At 32.8% G+C, this 25,442-nt stretch overlaps 1 protein-coding gene and 1 long non-coding RNA gene across 2 annotated transcripts; both read left to right on the forward strand.

Annotated features, from left to right (window-relative positions):
- Nucleotides 1-695: 695 nt before the first annotated feature.
- Nucleotides 696-17,079, forward strand: LOC143075184 (transforming growth factor-beta-induced protein ig-h3-like). The gene is made up of 6 exons (XM_076250527.1): nucleotides 696-917; nucleotides 13,238-13,464; nucleotides 14,385-14,574; nucleotides 15,020-15,118; nucleotides 16,395-16,505; nucleotides 16,966-17,079. Exons 1-6 carry the CDS (start codon nucleotides 764-766, stop codon nucleotides 17,052-17,054), a joined length of 870 nt encoding a protein of 289 aa, XP_076106642.1. The 5' UTR covers nucleotides 696-763; the 3' UTR covers nucleotides 17,055-17,079.
- Nucleotides 17,080-19,950: 2,871 nt separating this feature from the next.
- Nucleotides 19,951-21,630, forward strand: LOC143075193 (uncharacterized). Its single transcript, XR_012978248.1, has 2 exons — nucleotides 19,951-21,458; nucleotides 21,491-21,630. It is a non-coding gene; the product is annotated as an uncharacterized LOC143075193 (long non-coding RNA).
- The last annotated feature ends 3,812 nt before the right edge of the window (nucleotides 21,631-25,442 follow it).

A 25,442-nucleotide genomic window follows, 5' to 3' on the forward strand; every position in this document is an offset into this window, starting at 1 on the left:
TTTCGTGTAATGTCGATTTCAACGGTTTTGTGCGAGGATCACACCCTATACTTGTACAGTTAGTCCAAGGACATATAGTCCCTAGTGTAAACAGTGTATAACTTGCATGTTTTATTTGATACACTTTCCCAATTTATTTCTTGATTTTAAATGCATGCAATATTAAGTAGGGGGATGTAATTACATGTTAAAAAAAATTGGGTGCTGAATCTTTAAGTTAAGTAGTGATTTGGTCCAGGTAAAAAAGGTCAAATTTTATCACGTCTGAAGCATAGAATTGTCAATATTTTGAGTTAGAGCTGGTAGAAGTTTCTATAATTTTGATATTATTTGTCTCACTGGTAGTACACTACACTGTAAAAATCTTTTTGAGAAAGAGCAGGTGCGATTTTTTTAATTTGAATTTATTGTCTAAAAGAAATGCACTACGAAATAACTGTGTTCTCGGGCCAGTTGTATACAATTGTATGTTTGGGTGTCATACATGTAGTATTGTGCATGTTGTGTAGGATAAATAAATCGCATTTGCGGACATTAACACATTGCCACCATTTTGAAATACACATTATTTTGTATTTAATATATACATCTGTAAGATATTAGATCAACATCATATTAACAACATACACACATAATGACATCAGTTGTCTATTTTATCACCATTTCAAAGTTCAATATCTTTCTATTATCACCTATTACACAGTGATAATAAGTAGAATGTGTTTATAAGTTTTATTTTTAAGAGTCAATAATTCACAGTAAAATGTTTCTCCGACTTTTACTGACAAGTTTTTTAATATGTAATGTTCAATCGAAAGAGGATATATATGACTTGCTATCAAGCATAGGATGTTCGTCATTCGGCAATTTACTACAAGGCACTGGATATATGTACCGCTTAGGTGATGACCATTCAGGTAATATCATGCAATAAAATTGAGAATGGAAATGGGGAATGTGTCAAAGAGACAACAACCCGACCATAAAACAGACAACAGCAGAAGGTCACCAATAGGTCTTCTGTATACATATAATGTACATATAAAACTAAAATAATATTTTATTTTGAAACAAGTGTGGACACAGATGAGTGTGGATAGTATGTTTGGATGTTGGACATTGTCTTATGACAAAAGGAGTTGTATGTTTTTCCTTTATGGTGTTATTTTTTTGTCTATCTGATGAGTTAAGCCTTTTTTAACTGATTTTTATAGTTCGTTCTTATGTTGTACTGTTATACCACTGTCCCAGGTTAGGGCTTGGGATCCCACTAACATGTTTAACCCCGCCACATTATTTTTGTATGTGCCTGTCCCAAGTCAGGAGCCTGTAATTCAGTGGTTGTCGTTTGTTTATGTGTTACATATTTGTTTTTCGTTCATTTTTTTACATAAATGAAGCCATTAGTTTTCTCGCTTGAATTGTTTTACATTGTCTTATCGGGGCTTTTTATAGCTGACTATATATGCGGTATGGGCTTTGCTCATTGTTGAAGGCCGTACGGTGACCTATAATTGTTAATGTTTGTGTCATTTTGGTCTTTTGTGGATAGTTGTCTCATTGGCAATCATACCACATCTTCTTTTTTATATTATTAACTGTGTTGCACGGTGACAACCAACCTGAGCATTAGAACTGTTATTTATTTAATATTTTTTTTTTAATGTTTAAGACAGGCATGGAGGAGACAGTAATAACACTAGTTACCGAATGATTATGATAGAATATGTTCTACATCTTTGATTTTGGATACATTTTGTATCTAGGAGAGCAAAACATAATAGATTAATTTTTTCACGCGTTTTTTTTCTATATGGGAGATGATATCTAGATTTGAGAACATGATATAAGAGCCTGTAACTCTGTGATTGTCGTTTATTAATGTGTTACATATAAGTTTTTTGTTTATTTTTTTTTTAACATAAATAAGGCCATTAGTTTTCTCGTTTGAATTGTTTTATATTGTCATTTCGGTGCCTTTTATAGCTGATTATGCGGTATTGGCTTTGCTTATTGTTTATGTCCGTACAGTGACCTATAGTTGTTAACTTCTGTGTCATTTGGTCTCTTGTGGAGAACTGTCTCATTGGAAAGCATACCACATCTTTTTCATATGTATTTGCTTACTATTGGTATTGTTCACTAGATTTAGTTAAAAAAAACTTAAGTTAAGACTAAATAATTCTTCAATGTTTCCATTTGTAAAAGGACATAACCCTAGAATGATAATCAAAGTGCTTGTAATCACTGAATGGTTATTGAAGACTGCTTTAATTTATCAGTTGGTAGTGAATTTTGCATTGTATATTGTATAAAGCATTAATTTAAGTTGATTAAACTACTATTCTGGACAGAGAAAGACAACTCTAATTTTCAAAGAAGATTTCATAAAGCATTGGTTTTAGGTAATTCAACAACCATTCTGGACAATTTATGGTCTCGACTCTTGTTTTTGGCCCTCAATTCCTCGACTGTTTGCTCCAATAACCCTTAAAATATACCCCAACCTTCTACTTATGGTATTAAACATTATGGTACAATTTCAGAGCAATTGAAATACTTATACACAACTTTTTGTACTGACACTAAATTAATGCTTGTTTTGGGCACCTTTGGAACCTAAACCTTATGGACTATAACCCCCAAAATCAATCCCAAGCTTCCTTTTGTGGTTATAAACATTGTGTTATAATTTTATTTATTTCGCTTATAGTTCAGTTATTATATGGAAACCATCTGTCTTGGACGATGACGAAAGGATACCTATTTAGGACCGCAAAAATTTCTGTGGTGTTATAAAAATTTCAAGCATGAACAATGAAATATAGTTTAAGAAATCGATAAGCCTAGATAGAACTTATCGTTTTTTTAACATAATTGAACAAACATAATATGTTTGGTTCAAATTAAAATAGAATGCTTTTATCTCCCTAATACTTACATTGTACATAAGAGGTGATACTACTTTGACAAATCCTTGTACATGAGAGTTGTCTGTCAAATCTTTATTTTACAAAGAAAGAATTGCATAACAATGAACTTAGCTCAAAGCAAAGTAATTTAATAATACACTTAGACAAAGAGCTAAATCCAGTGATATACTTTGTACTACAGGTCCTTCGTGAACATCGTGAACATCCATCGACCAAAACCATATCTCAAGAACATTCCATACTACATGGTTGGATTCAGAAGTCCTGAAAAAGACATGATTTTTTTATCGTATTTTAAGTATATATATGCACAGGTTAAAACTTTCTTGTGGTATAATCATTCAGTATCTAGCAACTATCAATTTGATTCATGCACATATTGATATAGGTTTAGTGTCCTTCTGTTGGAAATAAGAACACACACACCTCCATCTAGTTTTAGTCAACTGACAAAATATTCATAACTATAAAATGTTATCTAAGACCATAGGTGGATCCAGGGGGGCCGCCCCCCCTTTTTATGGGAAAAATTTGGTTGATTATATAGGGAATCACTCACTGAAGCATGACTGCCCCCACCCCCCCCCCCCCATGAAAACTTCTGGATCCACCATTGAAGACTTGTCAGTGTCTATTTATCATTGCCACTAAATCAGTGATATATGTACACATTCATATATGTAATTATATACATGCAAGACTAAAATTATAAAGTACATATATAAGACTAAAACTGGCATTCAGCCTTTACTACATCTTCATTCCCAAATATAAAAAAGAAGATGTGGTATGATTGCCAATGAGACAACTATCCACAAAAGACCAAAATGACACAAACATTAACAATTATAGGTCACCCTACGGCCTTCAACAATGAGCAAAACCCATACTGCATATATAGTCAGCTATAAGACAATGTAAAACAATTCAAGCTAGAAAACGGCCTTATATATGTAAAAAAAAATGAACGAAAAACAAATATGTAACACATAAACAAACAACAACCACTGAATTACAGGCTCCTGACTTGGGACAGGCACATACATAAATAATGTGGCGGGGTTAAACATGTTGTTTTTCATTTCAAATTTTATTTGTTACCTTTTGTAGTTGTTACTTTATCATATGGTACAAAAATCATTCAAAACAATAAATTTGTGTTGGCCCCAGATGACTTTTACAGGGACTAAACTTGGGAATTTCAAGCTAGGAGCCCAGACCAGATATTTCATAGTTAGTTTGTATATGTTCAACTAAAATTTAACTGAAAGTTTAGGGGCCCAGCTCAAAATATAGGAGCCATGGGCGACTGGGCCCCCTTTAAGTTTTGTCCCTGTTTTAGAATGTATTCATCATTGAAAAAGTTCCAAATTATCTCCCTTTGGTGGGTAAATGCCATTTTTTTGGTTTAAAATTGAAATATCTTTTTCAACTCATCTGTGACCTATATTTTTTAATATCATTTTTCATGTAAGCTGTACTTAAACTAAATTATTGTAAAATTTGAGCGATTTCTGTAATAAATTTCTTTTTTTATTTCGATATTAACTTTATTTCTCCTATTACTTCAACAGAAAAAAAACACTTTTACATAAATATATGCTTCTTTGGAAGACTGAATATGAGCGCAATTGAAAGGTAACCCCACTTTTTTTATTTTATTTTTCTATTAACTATAATATAAAGTTCATTTATAGAATAATATAGAGAAATTCTATATAAATGATTTAGACCCACCACCCCCTTAAAGTTTCTTGATGATCCCTTTCTAAAGTTTTTACTCCCTCAGCTCTCTACTAAAAAAACTCTATTTTCAGCCACATGACCCAAACAGGGAGTTGTACATTTGACTGTCTTTCCGAGATTGGATTAAATAGCGATAAGGTGTATTTTTCGTATTTTCCGGGATTGTTGAAAACTTGCATATTCATCACCATCTGATTTTGTGGTTTTAACAATCAAAATGGTTCGAGACCACAATTGTCGTCCCTTGATTTTCGTTGTTCACGAATAAAGTCCCTAGTGTAAATAGTGGGTTACTTGCCATTAATTTTAATACCCCTTCCAAATTAATTTATCCATGTTTAATGCCTCAAATTGTAAGTGGGATTTTTTTTACAATACTTGTGTTTCTATGCCTTTATCTAGTTCCTTTACTTGTTTATGAACTCAGGATCTACAGAAAAGAAGATTATCTCAGACAATATGTGCAAAATGTGTTGTATAAATGACCCTTGTCTAACGCCCTGTTTGGATGAAGTCAAAAGTGGGGTTCTTGGTACATAAAATTTGAAGTCCACAATAAAGACCTCACTAAATTTGAACCAAAAGCACTTTACAATGTCTATTGTACCTGTTCCATTTCACATATCTTTCTTTTCTTCTGTAGGATAGCAAGTGGTTTAAATATAAGCCTATCGACACTAAAATTGCATTCAAGTTTTTCACTAAAAAGCCAAAAATCTTTGCATCAGACCATACTCTCTGCAAGAATAGTTAATTGCAAGAGCCTTTTTGTGCTCAGATTTGTTGTATCATGTCACATGAGTATAGAAATGATAAAAAAAGACACAATTTTTTATTTCTTATAGCCTCAATATGCATTTTTTAATGGAAATATGTAGCAAGGCCTAAATTGACCCTTATTTTTTTCCAGTCTTACTTGGCTTAAGACCCTTTTAAACTAATATGATATGATATTTGTAACTTTTCTTTCCATTTCAAGTACATGCAATACATATGTAAGGATTATTTATAACCAAAAAGCTTCACAAATTTAAAATTGCTGGAAAATATTACATCTTCATGAAAGGCCCTCTTTCATTGAAAAACCTCAATTTTTAGGCCCAGGCTGATATAAATTTGACTTTTGAATAATTATGCTAAGTCTGATAAATCAAATGAGTACTCTATTGCTTTACGTACATAATAAATGATGTATTAAGGCATTTAAATGGAAGTTTTTTGCAATATTTTAATTTTTAAAGCCCAACATGTTGATAGTTGAAATTTTCCAATTTTAACATCAAAATTTAACACGCAAAGATGAGTATAGAATTTAACATATTGTCTATAATGTATATCCTATTGTTGTGAAACTTTGCAAGCAGTGTTATAATTTATAAGGCTTTGGTCATACCAAGTTTTTTTAAGATTTGTCAACTCTTTCTATCCTATTAGGTCCGAGACCACAATTGTCGTCCCATGATTTTCATTGTTGACGAATATAGTCTAAAGTGTTAATAGTGGGTTACTTGCCATTAATTTTAATACCCCTTCCATATTAATTTCTCCATGTTTAATGCCTCAAATTGTAAGTAGGGGGTGAAATTACACTGTAAAAAAATTTGGGTTCCGAATTTTAAAGGAAAGTAGTGATTTGGTCCAGGTGAAAAAGGTTGAAATATAGAACTTCGGAAGCTGTCAAAAGATTTCAAGACGCCCTAAAGATAAAATTGTCCATATTTTGAGTTAGAGACCATGAAGTTTTCTTTAATTTTGATATAATTTGTCCCAAAAGTAGTACAACACACTGTAAAAGTTCATTGAGAAAGCACAGGTGGGATTTTTTTAATTTTCATATATGTTCTAAAAGAAATGCACTACAAATTAATTGTGTTCTCTAACCAAATAGCAATAAGGTGTTTAGGAAAACATGACCTAAAAAGTTAACCTCCTTCATATAAGACAAAAAACGTGGGAACTCATACTGAATGGTCAAATGTGTTCAATATGAAAATTGCAGTTAAGATGATAAAATCACAAATCGGCCATTAATGTACATGTAAATGGACTAAAAGTATGACTTTTGCGCAAATTTAAAGAGAAATGACGGGGAAGGGGCAAATAAGTGTTCAAGGGGAGCAAATGCTGTTTAAATTAGTATGTGGTTTTAAATATAGAGGGAAAGTGAAGTTATCTTTTTAGACTTAAGTTAAATATAACTTATGTAGACTTACCTTCTAATTCTATAAAAAAAAAAAATCAAAGAGCAGAATGCTCTGAGGGATACGATTGCCATAGTTTTCATTGACACATGTATAGCAGTTCTGCCAAATTTTCATTAAACAAATGCATGAGATTTGGCCAAAATTCAAAAGATCAAAGAGGAAAGAAATAGATCCAAGAATACTGTTGCAAAAAAAGCATGAACATGCGCGAGTCTCAAGCATTTTTGGCCGGTAACCCTGGTACAGCTGGATAGTATTATTCTCTAAACTAATTCAACTGCACATGCAAAATGTAACAATCTGAATAGTCACTCAACTTAAAGAATAGCCAATCCCCGTTACAAGTGTATGAGCCATGTACTTATTGTGTTTTATCGAATTATAGTTATCCTGTACCATTGTAAACTCGTACCATTAAAAAAAAAAAAACTCGAACCATTGCTAACTCGTACCAACTTATTTAAATGCATCCAAATGGTGTTAAATGATGAATATACATGATATACGTTACTTTCACCCAATACCTCTTAAGTCTGTAAAATGTATATAATTTGAAAGTACAATGACCAATTTGTAGCTTATGTTCCTTGTATATTGGATAGAAAATACTGTGGCAGATGTAGATAATTAAGGTATATACAGTTTCACCCGAAGAAAATTTTTCATGAATAATAAAATCTTAGCAGTTAGTCAAAATGATTGCCAAAATTATTTTTACTGTCTATAAATAAATGTAACAATGAAATTTAACTGATTCCTGTTAAGGGGGTCCGCATTTTCCCCGCAAAAAAAGCACATGGCTTTCAACAATTGTAAACATAGCATTCAATTTGTGATCATGGATTACAGCTTTAATTAACTTAAATTGGATATATACATATTCAACATGTTCAATTTTAATAAGGTACAGTTAATGCAATGTTTTAACTTTCCTCTGGATTAAGTTCTACAGTGGCGGATCCAGAACTTTTCCTAAGGGGGAGCCCGCTGACTGACCTAAGAGGGGGCCCGCTCCAGTCATGCTTCAATGATTCCCTTTATTATCAACCAAATTTTTTCCACAAAAAAAGGGGGGGGGGGCTGGATCCGCCTATGTTCTAGTTTGAAAGATCAGTTAAAACATTAATGCTTTAAAACATTCTTTATTTTTGTCTAAGTTTTCATTTAACTCCTGTGTAAAATTCAAGTAATTCAACTTTATTTCTATTAAGTTTACAAACAGAAACCCATAAAACATCATATTTTTTATATATTTTTTCTGAATGTTACGACTTCCCAGTAGTACAAGTTAACTTTTTTGGTTCCAATGCCGTGGTACGAGTTAACTTGCTTCCGTATCTTATCACCGTAATTCTAGGAGGAACCCTAAACTGGACCCCTATCATATTGTGTTCACTTATCGCTACACTGACCTTCGGTGCGAAGCTATATATAGAACGGCGGACCAGTTTAGGAGGAACCCCATTTCTTACTCTTTAATTATTGAAGTTCCTTTGGGTCAGAGGGCATGACTCCTTTCAGTACACACTCCTCTGTTTACATTGAGATCGTTCTTAATATAATACGACGTTTACCGGCATTAACGAGTTAATTCTTCTTGACGAATACTTCGAAAAGGGAGACAACTCGAAACGATAACATGGAAGATTCCATTTCTGCTGAAGGGGTGTTATAAGTAATTTTTACGATGAAACATTTATTTTAATTTAAATTATGCATGTGATTTAAAATTATGCAACAACAATAGCCCTCCATATGCAGACAGACATAGAAAGAATCCCATGAGTTTCAAATTAATCAATGAAGCGGGGAATCACTCAATCTGATACCCCTTGAAATCAGGAAAACTACACGCATGTGGGGTCTCACTAATTAGCGACAAAAAGCGTCAAGAAGCGACAAGAAGAAAAATAATAAGTGACAAAAAGCAACAAGAAGCTATTTAGCGACAAGAATACATTTTGTTATCGCATACATTAAAATATTTTTTAGGATTATATTGAAAGATGAAGAAATAAAAAAAAAATCGATGAAGAGATTGTGTACTTTTTATTATCATATTGATAGATGTGGAAATTAAACATGTGTAAGAGCAAAGGAAATGTAAACGCTATAAAATGAAAATAAAAACAAAGATTTGTCACCTTCCTTTTGAAGGATTTAATAAAACAAAAACATGAAATATTATTTCCTTCCTAACTGTACAATTAATTTTTCCTGATAGGACCAACATTAGCTGTGGCTTCACTCTAAGGTAATACACAATTAAGAGCAACAAATGAGATTAACTAGGTGCGTGTCCTTTGTTTTATTGCAACAATAACATCCATTAACACCTTCATCAATTACACGCACCAGAATATAAAATTATTGTACCGAATAGTGAACACCTGTTGAAAACTCAAGATTGTCATCAGTTTCCTTTAATCTTCAATCTATATGCATAAACATGATAAATATCGTTAAATGAGACAATACACTAAATAAAAATGATGAAAAATATTCACATTTTAATTATGTTTTCCTCTTGTTTGATTTCAGTTCTTAATTTGTATTTCACAATTTGTGTATGAATTTTCTGGACAATTATGCACAAATAATGCATTTTGCAAGTTAATTATATATTGTACAAAAATGGTTTTAAAAACAAATAAAAAGACAAAATATACTTTCTGTGATACCTTATAAAATATCATGTAAATAAATGTAGCAACTGAATTAGATTTACAAGTTTCATTCCCCCTCCCCCCCCCCTATCAAAATTAACTTTCCTGTCGTTGAAATTGTTTTCTTTTGCATATTTTTTTAATATTTATTTCGAATAAGTAATATAAATAAAAAAATGTTTTCTTGTCGCTAAATAGTTTCTTGTTGCTAATATTATTCTTCTTGTCGCTTCTTGGCGCTTTTTGTCTCTACAATTCTTTTTGTCTCTAATTAGTGAGACCACGCATGGACATTAATACATAAACAAACCGCGACTTGCGATTTGGAACAAGAACGTTTATTAAATGATATGATGAATGGTTCTCCATTTCTTTATGAGAGTACAGTATCAAATATCAGTTTCATAACGGTAAAATATAGAAATACTCCACTTCAGTTCTTGTGACAGAAATAGAATACACCTTATCGCTATTCCCGGCTGACCCGTCCGCTTGAACTTTTGACGTCAACAACAATCACTTTTCCATTGTGGCGTCAGACATTTTGTTTTATGACGTCAAAATTTTACGGGAACCTGTGTGATTTCCAGCAATGGCGGACAAATAGCGATAAGGTGTATTATCGATCGGCTTTCAGAGAACTCTCGCAAGTTATCAAAATTTGGGAATTCCCTCTGACGTGTTTCTAAATTTATAAAAACACTAAATATAAATACTGTTTAATTCTGATTTTCCGTATTGTTAAAAACACGCATATAAGTCAAGGAAAATATCATACATGAAGATTATGAGTAAAACATTACAGGAAAGTTGTTTATGTTCAATTGTTTTGCTTGTTTTTACCTTTTAAAGCAAGACAATCATAAGAATCTGAGATGTTGCCGAATGTTTAGAATAAAACGAATGACGTGAGGGAGTGTGTCATAGGGTCAATGGTAAAAGTCTACAGATTGCTTGACAGCAATCGTATCCCAAAAACACACACACAACTCAGAACTATTACTAATTCACTTGGACTATACTGATATGCAGACCTAAAAACAAAAAGAAATATATCATAAAATAGCGATTGAAAGATTAATAACACTTTGAAAAGATAATTCAGACACGTGTTACACGGGGAGCATGTTTGTTTACAAATAATAATGTCACGTGATCGCGCACTGACCATGTTGCATCGCCCTTACAATTCACTAATACATAACCATTTTCATGCAAACATGCAACGTGAATTTGTTATCAAATAATACAGAAATAATGCATGAACAGTTGAAGAAGAAATTATTTCATCAAATAGATGCGATTTTCACTTTCGACACGAATAGGTCGGGTTGACATTTCTGTCATCGGAGATAGTATTGAGATAAATGGGATAAAACGGACCGTCAAAAAGGTCTAGAGAAGCACATCAGTAGAACCTTAACATGAATAAGTAATACTTACCAAAAATTATCCAATTGATAAACTATATAACTGAAATTGCACAATAATAACGGTAAATAATTTTTTTGATGGTGATGATGGTTAAATTGGCGCGAGAAAATATTCTTACTCCTATTGATTTACGTAAAAAAAAATGTATAGAATTGAATTCGACAACAGTTCAGCATAAAAAAACGTGAATATGCAAAAGCCTGGTAATATGTTAATGATAAAGTGTGTATAAATTTTCGTAAACGAAGTTACCTGTATACTTCACCAAGAATTACATTTGAGCGCAAAGAACTGTATGTGTGATTCGGCTTATGTAACATCGTCAATCGGAACTACTCGGCTATTCACTTCGTGCAACCAGAAAGGCCGAGTAGTTCCGACTGGTAACAAAGTACAACATGATTAATGGAATTTTTTGCGTTGCTATTAAATCATTGAGGCCACGTGATTGAGGCCATCTATTTTTATTGCGGGTTCCACATATTTAAATCGGAATTATAGAAAAAATGGAATGTTGTGAGCAGAATCAAAACAGAAATGATGAACACTGCAACATTTCCAGCAAAATATAAATAGGATGGAGGATCTGTGTATTCACATTATTTGTAAAACTCTCCTTATTCCTGTGAAGCGTGTGCTTTACATCGAGGCTTATTATGCTAAGCATCGACGCCACAGTACTTCAACCAATCAGACAATGTTTATTTGGGGCATTCGATCTATTTTTACTCAGATTTTTGAATATTTTAATCGAAATTATAGAAAAATTGAATATTGTTAGTACATATAAAATAGAAAAAGATGAATACTTTTAGCTAGAGATAATTTGGATGGGGGTTTTGTGTATTCACATTATTTGCACAACTCTCCTTACTGATGCCATATTTTGGAATTTCCGTGACCTAAATGGTTCGCGAAAATTAATATTTTTATATATAGTATAGTAAATAGTGATATTTTCACTTAATGAAATACGTTTTAAAACAGACTAAAACAGACAGTGCAGATTCTTTGTAAAAATAAGGTTCAAGAATTGTAGAAAATTATGAATACATTTTTGTAATAATTATATTATTTACTATATACGACATTTTGTCTCGCATCAAGTTAATCTTACCAAGGAATGTAAAATTATTTTTCTTTTCAAAATTGATTTGTATATTTACACTCGACTGAGACGCTATAATGAAAAGGGATCCGCTAGGGTGCCTTAAACAGCTTACTTTTTATATACATAAAATGGAACTTTATGCATATATATATAACTCGTCTAAACATCAACCCAACAATGTTAGATCTGTATATATATAATGGGACTTTTTGTCGTTCAAACAAAATTAACACATACAAAGGGGAATAATTCAAATGCAGCACTGGATAACATTTAAGTATATCTGCCATGAAAAGTTTCACAAGAGGTTTGTTAAGAAGATACATTTTTGGGCAAGAGAAAAAAAAACGTCCTTACAAACAAAAGCCCACAAAATACGACACATAACTCTAAATGAGCAACACAAACACTAACATGATTCAACGATGAACAGTAACTTCTCCCCTGGTGACACTCGTCGCTTTATTCTTAGTAAATTCCGTTGAGAAGTCATAGCCGATATAGCCGATGAATATATAATACATTTTAAAGAAGTTTTAGCAAAAGCATTCAACACGTATGGATTAGTTTGAAAAAAAAAAATCATGCAATGACGATTTTTGCATAGATTAAGAATAAATAGAACAGGTTTACATTATAAGGGAGGTACCATTTGATTTTTAAGGGGGGAGGGGCGGCTTGGATGAAATTTGAAAAAAAGGCATGACAGGAGTTTTGAGTTGAAAAATAGGCAGGATGAGCAACTTGGCAAAAACAAGGCAGGATGACAATTTATGTAAAAAAAAGTCAGGATAAACTAAGGAAATAAAGGCAGGACCGAAAAGAGTGAAAAATAAAAAGGCAGGACAGAGATTTCTAATAAAAAAAAATGCAGGACACATTTTTCATCCTAGCCCCCCCCCCCCTAAAAATCAAATGGTAGCTCCCTAAATACACAATCGTTCGATCCGAACATAATAGTATCAAACAAGTAGCACAACATGTATATATACACACATATAAAAAAGAACAGTTTTCTCAAAATTATCATAATGTGTATTATAATAAAACTTAATAAGATAGATCAGATGCAAGTATTCTTCAAATTTAGAGCGTACTATAATACTTTATTAATTTTTTTTTATTTTTCAATCATATTTTTAGGTCCATATACAGTCTTTGCACCAAGTGATGCAGCGATTAATAATTTACCACCAGAAATTGTAAAGATTTTTAATTTTGGAAACTGGGAATTGGCATTTGACATTGTATCATATCACATCACAAAAGACATATTTCTTTTGGCCTCACTACAAAATAATGGCCTTTATGATACGATGTTAGACAACAGCCAACTGCGATTTAATGTTTATCCAAAGGGGAACTCAAAGGTAAATGTAACGAACTATTGTTTTGTGCTATAATAATAATAAAAAAAGAAGATGCGGTATAAATGTCAATGAGACATCTCTCCACAAGAGACCAAATGACAAAAAAATATAACTGTATGTCACCGTACGGACTTCAACAATGAGCAAAGTCCAATCCGCATAGTCAGCTATGAAAAGCACACTTAATGTCTTATGGGCCCGGTCAAATAACGAGGAAAAGCAAAAAGTAAGGAGGTATCAAAATGAAAAAAATAATGAAAAATGACTAATCGAAAAAGAAACAGGCAACACCGTGGTCTATAAAAAAAAAGTCGGAACAACAAAGTTAATAAACCTACAACTTACACCAAATATTAATTTACACGATATTATCCATCAACATACTCGGGTCCTAGATATCTTCAACTTTGCACTCGATTTGACCTTTATGCTTTTTCTATTCGAGCGTCTATGATAAGTCTATTGTAGCAAAAAAAAAAAAAAAAAAAAAGAATAGAAATAGGACAACAAAAAAGACAGACAGAAGACAAAATATTATGGTGATATGTGTTGAGTCCATATGTTGTTTCAGTTTGTTATCACGATAACTTGATCATTCTCATCTTTAATTCTTAGACTTATTGTAAAACATTTTAGAGCATAAAAACGTGGCACATCTTAGAAGTAAATTGCCATTCATTTATTAACTTTGTTCTAAAGCTGAAGCATGATTGATCACATAACTAGGCGTATTAATTGTACGTGCATTATGATTTCAAGACCCAAATGCTTATCGAGACTTTTGAGACATGACAATTCATTTACAGGTTCACACCATCTCTGGGGCAAATATAACTAGTCCAGATAAAAATGTACGTGCATTATGATTTCGGAAACCAAAATGCTTGTCAAGTTTTTGAAAAATATAAATGTCTTTACAGGTTCACACTATCTCTGGTGCAAATATAACGAATCCAGATAATACGGCCACCAATGGTGTTGTCCATGTTATTGACCGTATGCTTTACAGATTCCCAGAAGTCTACACGACTCAATACGTACATGAACACCAAAATCTCTCCAAGATATCACTATTAATTGATAAAGGTGGTATGCATGATCAACTGAAAGGTATCTATCTGTATAAAATATTTAAAGCGTGTTTTTTTCAAGTTTTAATAATAAAAATATCAACTAGTATGTGACTTTTATATAATTTCAATGATTTTTGTAATCTAATATAATCTGAAAAGTTCAATATACTTTCCGTGGTCAGTGAAATACAAGTAATTTAAAAATATTTAATTAATTAAAATGTGAAAAAAAAACCAATTACTATTATACTTCTTCATGATGACAAAATGGCGATTATGATGCTGGTAAGGGTGACGACGAAGACTCAATAACTGTTGTACATAAGTAGACAACAACGATTTCAATTATATTTTGATTTTTGTATTTTTGTATAAAATGAAATGCTAAGAAATTATAGTGTTTTATGTCTGTTCAATTGATGTTGTTATATTTATGCATGGTTTGCAAATTTACTTATATTTGGTCTTTTCTTTTCTTATAGCACAGAACATAACCATGTTTGTTCCAAACGACGAGGCGTTTGATTCAGCTCCTAATTTTAATATGACTAATTTATTAATGAACGACACAGCCATTGCTAGTAAGTCTTATTATGTATGGGCTTTGGTCAATGTTGAAGTCCGTACAGTGACATATTATTGATTATATCTGTGTCATTTGAGATCTTGTGGAGAGTTGTCTCATTGACAATCATACCACGTCTTTTAATTTTTACATTAAACACAAAATCCCAATAAAAACAATATAGCCAAGTTGCATTTCTACATTATTTAAAGAGGGGCGAAAGATACCAGAGGAACAGTCAAACTCATAAATCGAAAAAAAAAAAACTGACAACGCCATGGATAAAAATTAAAAAGACAAACAGAAAAATAATAGTTCGCAAGAAACAACATAGAAAACTAAAGACTGAGCAACACGAACCCCACCAAAAAGTGGGGGTGATCTCAGGTGCTGCGGAAGTATAAGCAGATCCTGCTCCATATGTGGCACCCGTCGTGTTGCTCATGTTATTGCAAACCCGGTATATAGTCCGGTAGGTCACATTCATCAAAAGGGAAGGGGATTGTAGTTACGACGTAAGAAACATAACCGATATTATACGTGAAACGGTTATACCCTAACAGTCAAAATGATCTGATAAGAAGTAAACTGAAAATTCAGTTTATTGATAATTCCATATTTCCCTATTAAGTTGAAAATATTTGAATAACTAAATGATCGAATTGAATCATGATTACAAATTCTGACTGGTCAAATATAAAAAAAAAGATTAATGTCTAAGACTAGATATTCGCTAGTACATGCATATTATTTTAAAGACGAAAGTATTGTTTTAAAAGGACGCATTATTATACTCTTTTGAATTTTGGGGAGGGAGAGAGGGAACCCTGTCCGTCTTTACATTGACTTTGAAAGCGCAACTGTTCTTAACCGACCAAGATGATCTTGATTAAACTTGACAAAGATGAGAACACAACCGAGAATGTTCAAGAAGAAATAGAATCATTTTCATAACAGTGTGGACACTATCATTTTTTTGCGAGCTTATTTCATCAATTGACTGGGTCAGATTAGGTGAACGTTCGTCTGTAACACCCACTTGTCATATCGTAAATGTTAAAGACATTTAAACTGTGTGGTCGACAAAGGTCCTAAACGCCTAAATCAAATACTAGTAATAAGAATAACAACCAGAGGACTAAACCTGGTGTTTTGATTTACATATTGAATACTTAAACTTTATTTTTTTTTCTCGTGCTCCTACTTGTACTCTATTTAAATTCCACTTGTCTCGGGGATAACATTAATTTCGTGCTACTGAAGTAATAATTTTTTGCTTTTCTTAATTCAAGATTTTGTTTCGAGCTTGATTGTCAACTCTGTCTACTTCACTGCTGACCTAGTAAATGGACAAGACCTTTTCACATCTCAAGGTAGCAGAATTAGAATAAATGTTAGTTCCGGTAAGTACTTAAAAGATGCGTATATTTTATTAACTTTATGTAAACAAATGTTCGTGTGTTTGTACTTATATTGGCATCACGTTGAATATGAGTCAGAAATAAAGAATTACGAAATCCGAGTACCAATAAATTACTAAGAAACACAAATAACAAAAAACAGTTTATATAATAACCAGTCGTTGGAACTGTTTGCAAAGATTAATCGGTAGTCAATAAACTTTAAAAAAAAGTCGTTGTGACTGATCGTTGCATGTTCTCCCAGTCTTCCATAGTGCTGAAAAGGAGGTAAAACACGAACAATCGATCAATCTTCAAAAGTTCGAATACTCTCGAGGCACTCGTTGTTTTGATTATGATATGTTTCGTTAAATAATGCAAGATAAAATTTTCATATTTCAAGGTTTGGCTGCGAAATCTGTGCTTTTAAAAATGTTTTATTATTATTATTTTTAATTTACAGGAAACATAACAGTTAACGACAGTGGTATTTCACAGCCAGATCGTATCACAAAGAATGGAGTAGTGCATGTCATAAACAAGCTATTGTAGAATGAAATAAATCTTCTGAAAATCCTTTAAATCATTACAATATATTAACTTAAAGTAGTTTTCCCTTTTTAATTGCCACAACGAGCTGCCTGTCCCAAGTCAGGCCTGTAATGGAGTGGTTGTTATGCGTTGCTGTTGATCATATGCGGTGTTTGTTTATTGTTTCGAACAGTTTTTTTTATTGTTCTGTTGCACCACTGTCCGTAAATTAGGTGGAGGTTTGATATCCATTTGCATGTTTACTCCCACCACATTCTGTCTGTGTCTGTCACAATTCAGAAGCCTGTAATTCAGAAGTTGTCGTTTGGTGCTGAGCTATATATTTGTTTTTCGTTCAATATTTTGTACAAAAATTAGGTCGTTAGTTTTCTCGTTTGAATTATCTTATCGCCCTTTTAATGCTACATGTGTAACTATGCGGTATTATTTTGCTCAGTCTGAAGACCGTACGGTGAAATATAGTTGTTATTTTCTGTGTCATTTGGTCTCTTGTGAATACCTGTCTCATTGAAAATCATCTGCATCTTCTTTTTACATTATCAACATCTGCAATGTATACTATTAAACGAGAAGATCTAATTTTGTGTGTCGCTTCTCTTCCTTCCACAATAAAAATCAACATGCCTCTGTTTCCTATAGGTACCATGCATGGTCGCATTTGTCATCCATTCTTATGATTATTCAGATGGAGTTATTTGGGGAGAAAAACAAAAAAAGGCGTTCGGATATTGTTTCCGTCATCAGACCGACTTTAAAGTCATAGTTAAGACTTCCGGTTTTAAATTTACACATGATTTTTATAAGTACTCGGAGAGAGAACAATTATTTTCGCGTTTATCTACATGTATACCATGATTATACTACTATAATATAAAGAGATACTCTATAAAATTATAGCAGTGATCGCCGTGGAGAAGAATCTTGGAATTGATAGTTAAAAGCAAATACACTTTATATATAATATACGTATGTTCATAGTATACAGAAGGCTTCAGACCACAATTATTTCACTTTGTTCGTGGTCTTAGAATATAGTTCCCAATTTTTATATGGGGTAATGCTTCTGTATTCTGTCTACTATACTCTTTGGAATGTTTACTATTTAAGGGTCATAGCAGTTGCATAATGAGTGCAAATTCTTTGATTTGATTTGATTTTTAGCAAAAAATGCATTGTAGCAAAGGGGAAGAATAATTGTGGTCTGAGGTAAGAACCGCAAAAAATAATGGAATTTAACAGAAAGGAAATAATTAATGGACAGAGGAAAAAGGAAGAAGGCTTCTGATACCTTTTCTGAAATTTTCCACACATAAAATCTTTTACAAAAAATCATCCTACAACATATTACATACTGTAAACCAATCTCTAAATGTACAAATATACTGATGTTTATTTGTAATATTTATGTGACCATATTTTCTGTTATCTCAACGAACGCATTAGAAACCACAAATGCATTCCAATTTCAGAATCAATTATAGCTTTATGCTAAAACATCAGACAATGCATTTGCATATTGTTGAGGGGTCAATTTGGGGGGTTGGGTTGGGTTGGGTTCTCATCATGGTTCACAAGATGTTAACTTTGCTGAACACAGTTCACGGGAACTAAATTTTCGTGATCAAGGTTCACAACAAATTTAATTATCATTAAACACGTTGTTCACTGGAAAGTTTTAGCACATTTACTATAAATATATTTCAAATCAGTTCATATATCACCACACTTAAGTAAATTAAAACTATAACACAAGTCTTTGATGGAAAGTCTGAGAAGCAGCCAGTGGAGAAAGAACATTCCTATGGAAGTGTTAAAATATTTCGGAAACATGCCAATCGGCAAATTTGTGGTCAGTCTTTAAATCTGCAAATTAAAGTGGTGTGTACTCCAGAGTATATTTGGCATCTTTGAACTTATGTACCAACACAGATTCGCGAATTGTAGATACTTTTTTTCTTACTATAAATCATATCAATTTGACTATGCTCAAGTCTCATTAATTTAGTTTATTTCTTTATTTTAGTATTTACTATTGAGGTGTAATATACGAACATCCATATACCGTAAAACAAAAGCATGAAAAATATAACTAGAAATTGACTAGCACAGTCCCCTACCGTAAAATTTGGTTTCAATTAGATGCTCTGGATGTTACCATAAGTATTACTTATCAATAAATTGTCATCCAGAATTTATGTTGAAACTTGGAACTCGGATCAGCGTCTCGACTCAAATCAGTCTCCAATTTTCAATTCAGCTTCCACTGATTTCAACATCTAAAAATATGGTCCGAATTAAATTGGTTACTAAATCGATGTCCTTTCCAAATTCTTTAGCGTCTGTGTATTGCAACTTCACAAAATCATCGGGATTTTTTCTATCATCAACAGCTTTCCATTTATAAATTCATATAGATAATCTGGTTAGTACAGTTTATTCGTTATTTCAGGGCCTAAGTAGCGTACGTATCGAACTAGAATTATTCTTATCATATCTACGTAATACTATATATGTTCAAGTGAATACATTAATGTTCTCAAAATATTTACCACTTTTTCAAATTGAATAATGACAGGAAATTTCCTAGGTTTTAAATATTTTATGAATTAAAGGATATACATATGGGGTAAACTTTGATGACACAGCAAGTCAATAATACAGCTGTAAACCCACTAAGAAACCATATCAGTTGACTTATAAAATCACAAAATATTCCGGTTACCAAATTTTTAAAGGTTCCCCTCGATAGTAAACCCAGCAAATAGTAACAAACATCTGTATACACTTAGTGAAAAGTAAAATCACAAAAATACTGAACTGAGAGGAAAATCAATTTGGAAAGTCCATAATCACATGGCAATTTTCAAATAACAAAACGCATCAAAGGAAATTCTTGGGGGCTTTCATTCTTTCATTTTATGAACTCATTTCATTTGGCTTTTAATTCCAGGGGAATCATACTCCCCCAATTCAATAATACATCAGATAGGTAATTCCTGTCGAGGAACAAATTGTATTTTAAGTAGTATTTTTACTACGCTGGGATCGCCCAGGAGCAATTAGGTTCATTCCTGGGGATCGCCCCAGGAATTAGGTTCATTCCTGTCGAGGAACAAATAGGTTCATTCCTGGGGATCGCCCCAGGAACTAGGTTCATTCCTGGGGGTCGCCTCAGGAATTAGGTCCATTCCTGTCGAGGAAAATAGGTTCATTCCTGGGGATCGCCCCAGGAACTAGGTTCATTCCTAGGGATCACCCCAGAAAATAGGTTCATTCCTGCCGAGGAACAAATAGGTTCATTCCTGGGGATCGCCACAGGAACATTTTTTACTAATCGCTTATTTTTATTTTTCTCATATTTTGATAAGTTTTGAATTTATTTTCTCATATTTTGAATAGTTTGAAATGTTTATTTCAATTCTCTTAAGTGAATGAGTAGCCCCCAGAAAGCCAATAATGTATTATATAGTTTGTCATACAATGTAGAAAGATATGTACTGTTATGATACAGTTTATTTAGTTGTAGTTTTAGTATGTTTGATATTTTATTAATAAACATAAATCTTAAATTGTGTTGTGTATAAAAGGAAATTTGATTTATTAAATTATAGTTTATACACAATACAATGTATCTGTTATCAATGATTTCAGCAGGCAGGTATCTAGTTTATTCTTAGGAAATTACATAACATCTATTTTTAGCTTAGTAGGAATAGTGCCCTAGAGGGGGGTTAGAGTATTGTTGATGAATTGAGAGGAAGCATCGTTGTATTTGATGCAATTACAATCAGTTATCCCACCCACCAGCCCCAACTACACCTGTGCATTAACTGGGTATTTAGCTTACGTGATAGGTATGATATGGATGTATTAAAATATGTTAAAATTTAAAGGTGTTACTCTTAGTTACAGTCAGACCAATATTGTGTAATTCTGACTGCAAGTTCTTGGTATTTCTGTTATTTCTGTTTAGAATATTCATATAGTTGTTTAGTTTGTTATATTTTCATTCAAGCTAAAGTGTTTTCATGCAATGCATTCCTGCAAGTCTAAAATATGTCATCTATACAATTGAAGTTATAGAAAGAGTGATTTGAAATTGCTATATGACATGTTATATTTTCTTTTATATATCTTGTTTGTTAGTTTAAATATATATATATATATATTTGTTCATCTCTTGTTTAGGGGCTACTCTTATGGAAATGATATGTGCCTTTGCTTTTAATTCCAGGGGAATCATACTCCCCCAATTCAATAATACATCAGATAGGTAATTCCTGTCGAGGAACAAATTGTATTTTAAGTAGTATTTTTACTACGCTGGGATCGCCCAGGAGCAATTAGGTTCATTCCTGGGGATCGCCCCAGGAATTAGGTTCATTCCTGTCGAGGAACAAAGAGGTTCATTCCTGGGGATCGCCCCCAGGAACTAGGTTCATTCCTGGGGGTCGCCTCAGGAATTAGGTCCATTCCTGTCGAGGAAAATAGGTTCATTCCTGGGGATCGCCCCAGGAACTAGGTTCATTCCTAGGGATCACCCCAGGAAATAGGTTCATTCCTGCCGAGGAACAAATAGGTTTATTCCTGGGGATCGCCACAGGAACATTTTTTACTAATCGCTTATTTTTATTTTTCTCATATTTTGATAAGTTTTGAATTTATTTTCTCATATTTTGAATAGTTTGAAATGTTTATTTCAATTCTCTTAAGTGAATGAGAAAGCCAATAATGTATTATATAGTTTGTCATACAATGTAGAAAGATATGTACTGTTATGATACAGTTTATTTAGTTGTAGTTTTAGTATGTTTGATATTTTATTAATAAACATAAATCTTGAATTGTGTTGTGTATAAAAAACGAATGGACAAGAACTGTCATATTCCTGACTTGGAACAGGCATTTTCAAATGTAGAAAATGGTGGATTAAACATGGTTTTATAGCGCTAACCCTCTGTGAATGTCAGCACACACCAATGTTTCAATTTTAGACGTTACCGGTTATAAATGAGTATTGAATATTCTTCAAATATTGATTATTAATAAGTATTAAAATTTATAATTTGATTTTACTTTCTTTAACATTTAAGCACAGTCTTAAAACTCTTTTCTTCAAAGTTTAAATTAATTTCTGATAATTTTTGTGTGTTTTGTAAACATCACAAGGTACCTCATATAGGCTACTAGAAATTTTAGAATTGCTTAGTTTTTAGTTTTGGGTCTTGTGTATTATTATGTGTCTGTTTGTCTTATTCTTTTTTTGCCATTGCGTTGTCCGTTTTTTGTTTGAGTTTGAATGTCTCTCCGGTATCTTTTGCCCCTTTTCTACGCCAATGCTTAGTCTCAATTCTACTTAAAGCTCCTTTCATTGATTTAATAGAAACAAGCTGCGAGTAATAAAGCTAGAGGCTGTAAAGAGCCTGTGTCGCTCACCTTGGTCTATGTGCATATTAAACAAAGGACACAGATGGTTTCATGACAAAATTGAGTTTTGGTGTTGGTGATGTGTTTGTAGATCTTATTTTATTAAACAATCTTGCTGCTTACAATTATCTCTGTCTATAATGAAATTAGCCCAGAAGTGACAATGGAAAAAAAAATTGTAAAACTTGTTAAAAATTTACAAAATTTATGAACATTGTAAATTTACTATACAGGACAATAACTCCTTTAGGGGTCTATAATCATTGACCACTTTGGTCAAGTGGACTTATTTCTCTTTCTTTGCTGTACGTTATTGCTATTTACAGTTTATCTCTTTCTATAATTGTCATCTGTTATTTGATGGATCAATAGTAAGTAATGCATCTGTGGTAAAAAATCTTGGTGTTTATTTCGATAGAACATTAAGCATGGAAAAGCAGGTCAATGGCATCACGAAGTCTTGCTTCTTCCAAATAAGGAATATTGGTCGAATTCGGCAATATATCACTGAGGATGCCTGTAAAACTTTAGTCTGCTCGCTCGTCACGTCACGTCTAGACTACGGAAACGCTCTGCTTTATGGAGTAAATGCCAGCTTAGTCAATAAGTTACAGCGAGTACAGAATACGGCAGCCAGGCTCGTTAAACGTACAAAGAAACATAACCATATAACACCAGTTCTTGTGATCCTTCATTGGATCCCGGTGCAGTACCGAATACAATATAAACTTATTTTGTATACTTTCAAAATCCTGCATGGCCTAGCGCCCGTCTATCTTGAGGAACTCATTAGCGCCTACCAACCATCAAGATCTCTTAGATCGGAAAATGCCATGCAGCTGGTACAACCTCGTGTACGCACCAAAATCTATGGAGAAAGACGCTTCGACAAAGCTACTGCGAGCCTCTGGAACAATCTTCCTAACCATCTAAGACATGAACACTCAATCGAACTTTTTAAGAAAAATTTGAAAACCCATTATTTTAGACTCGCTTTTAGTGATTACATGTAACTTTTTTATACTGACTTGACTTTTTAACTTTGTTCTTTTCATTGTAGTATAATATGTCTTTTAACTATGATAATTAATTTTTTTTAACTTTTCTGTGCATTGATTGTTTTAATGTTTAACACCTTTTTGGGTTTTTTTTTAACTGCATTGATTGTTTTATGTTAAGCGCTTAGAGTAATTTTTAATTAGATAATGCGCTATATAAATATTGTAAATATATAATATATAATAATATTCAAGATAAAAACCAAAAGCTGCACAATTTTCTTATAATTACCAATTCAGGGGCAGCAGCCCAACATCAAGTTGCCAGATCTGTCTGAAAATTTCAGGGCAGAGATGTCTTGACCCAATGAACAATTATTTCCACAGCAGATTTTCTCTGATACTTTGGTTTCAGAGATATGAGCAAAAACTGCATTTTACCCTATGCACTATTTTAAGCCATGGCGACCATCTTGATTCAGGTGCGGGGTCAGTCTCATCGGACACATTTTTTAAACTAGATACCCTAATAATGATTGTGTACAAGTTTGGTCAAATTTGTCTTAGTAGCTTTAGAGGTGAAGATTTTTGTAAAAGATTACAAAAATTACAATAAAATTGACTATGAAGGGCAATTACTCCTTAAGGGGTGAATTGACTATTTTGTTGACTTATTTGTAGATCTTACTTTGCTGAACATTATTGCTGTTTACAGTTTATCTCTATCTATAATAATATTCAATATAATAACCGAAAACGGCAAAATTTCCTTTAATTACCAATAAAGGGCAGCAACCAAACAACGGGTTCTAGGATTCATCTGAAAATTACAGGGCAGATATGCTCTGAATGCTTTGGTTTCAGAGATATATAAACCAAAACCTACCTTTTACCCCTATGTTCAATTTTAAGCCATGGCAGCCATCCTGGTTGGGTGGCCGGATCACCGGACACATTTGTTAAACTAGATACCCCAATGATGATTGTGGCCAAGTTTGGTTTAATTTGGCTCAGTAGTTTCAGGAGAAGATTTTTGTAAAAGTTAACGACGACGGACACAAAGTGACGAGAAAAGCTCACTTTGCCCTTCGGGCTAGGTGAGCTAAAAAGTTCTCATAAATCCATATTCAGTTTTTTCAACATAGGAGCCAGAATCATACTCTGAATCCTGACCAAACTGCCAGGAACCAGCTCTATGCTACTTAATTTTAGTAACTGGCTTCTGTTCATTGCTTCAAATTGTACCAGTCCTATGTAAATAGAGTTTAAAAACGACAACTCTTAAGATAAATTAGGATGATTACAAATTTGTTCACGAAAAACGACAAGCAAAAAACTCGATGACGATGAACGAAAATAACCCATCAGCCCCTCATTGTTATTAGCAGCAAATACAGTTATATTTGTTACTAATTTTAATGACTGAAACTTTCAGGTGTACATAGTCAAAGATATTTCTTTCTTTTTGTACAACAATTTATGAATGAGGTGTTCGTTGTTGTCTATTAACCACAATGGTGGTATCGATAGTGTGAGTGTAATTTTCTAGAATACGGTCATTTGAGATATACAAAGGCTGAGATTCATCCCAACATTTTGTACATATATACTGATGTTTATTTGTAGTATCCCCGGAAGGATCAAACAAAATAATTTAAAACGAGTATTTACTGATTCTCCGCTAAATAAACTCATCATAGATACCAGGACTAAATTTAGTATATACGCCAGACGCGCGTTTCGTCTACAAAAGACTCATCAGTGACGCTCGAATCCAAAAATGTTTAAAAGGCCAAATAAAGTACGAAGTTGAAGAGCATTGAGGACCCAAAACTCCCCAAAGTTGTGCCAAATACGGCTAAGGCAATCTATTCCTGGGATAAGAAAATCCTTAGTAAGCCAGTAAGATATTTGTTTTATGGTTGTATTACAGTTCCTGAAAATAAAATAATCTGCCGCTCCA

This window comes from Mytilus galloprovincialis, chromosome 1, assembly GCF_965363235.1.
Source record: "Mytilus galloprovincialis chromosome 1, xbMytGall1.hap1.1, whole genome shotgun sequence".
In the NCBI taxonomy this organism is placed as follows: Eukaryota; Metazoa; Mollusca; class Bivalvia; order Mytilida; family Mytilidae; genus Mytilus; species Mytilus galloprovincialis.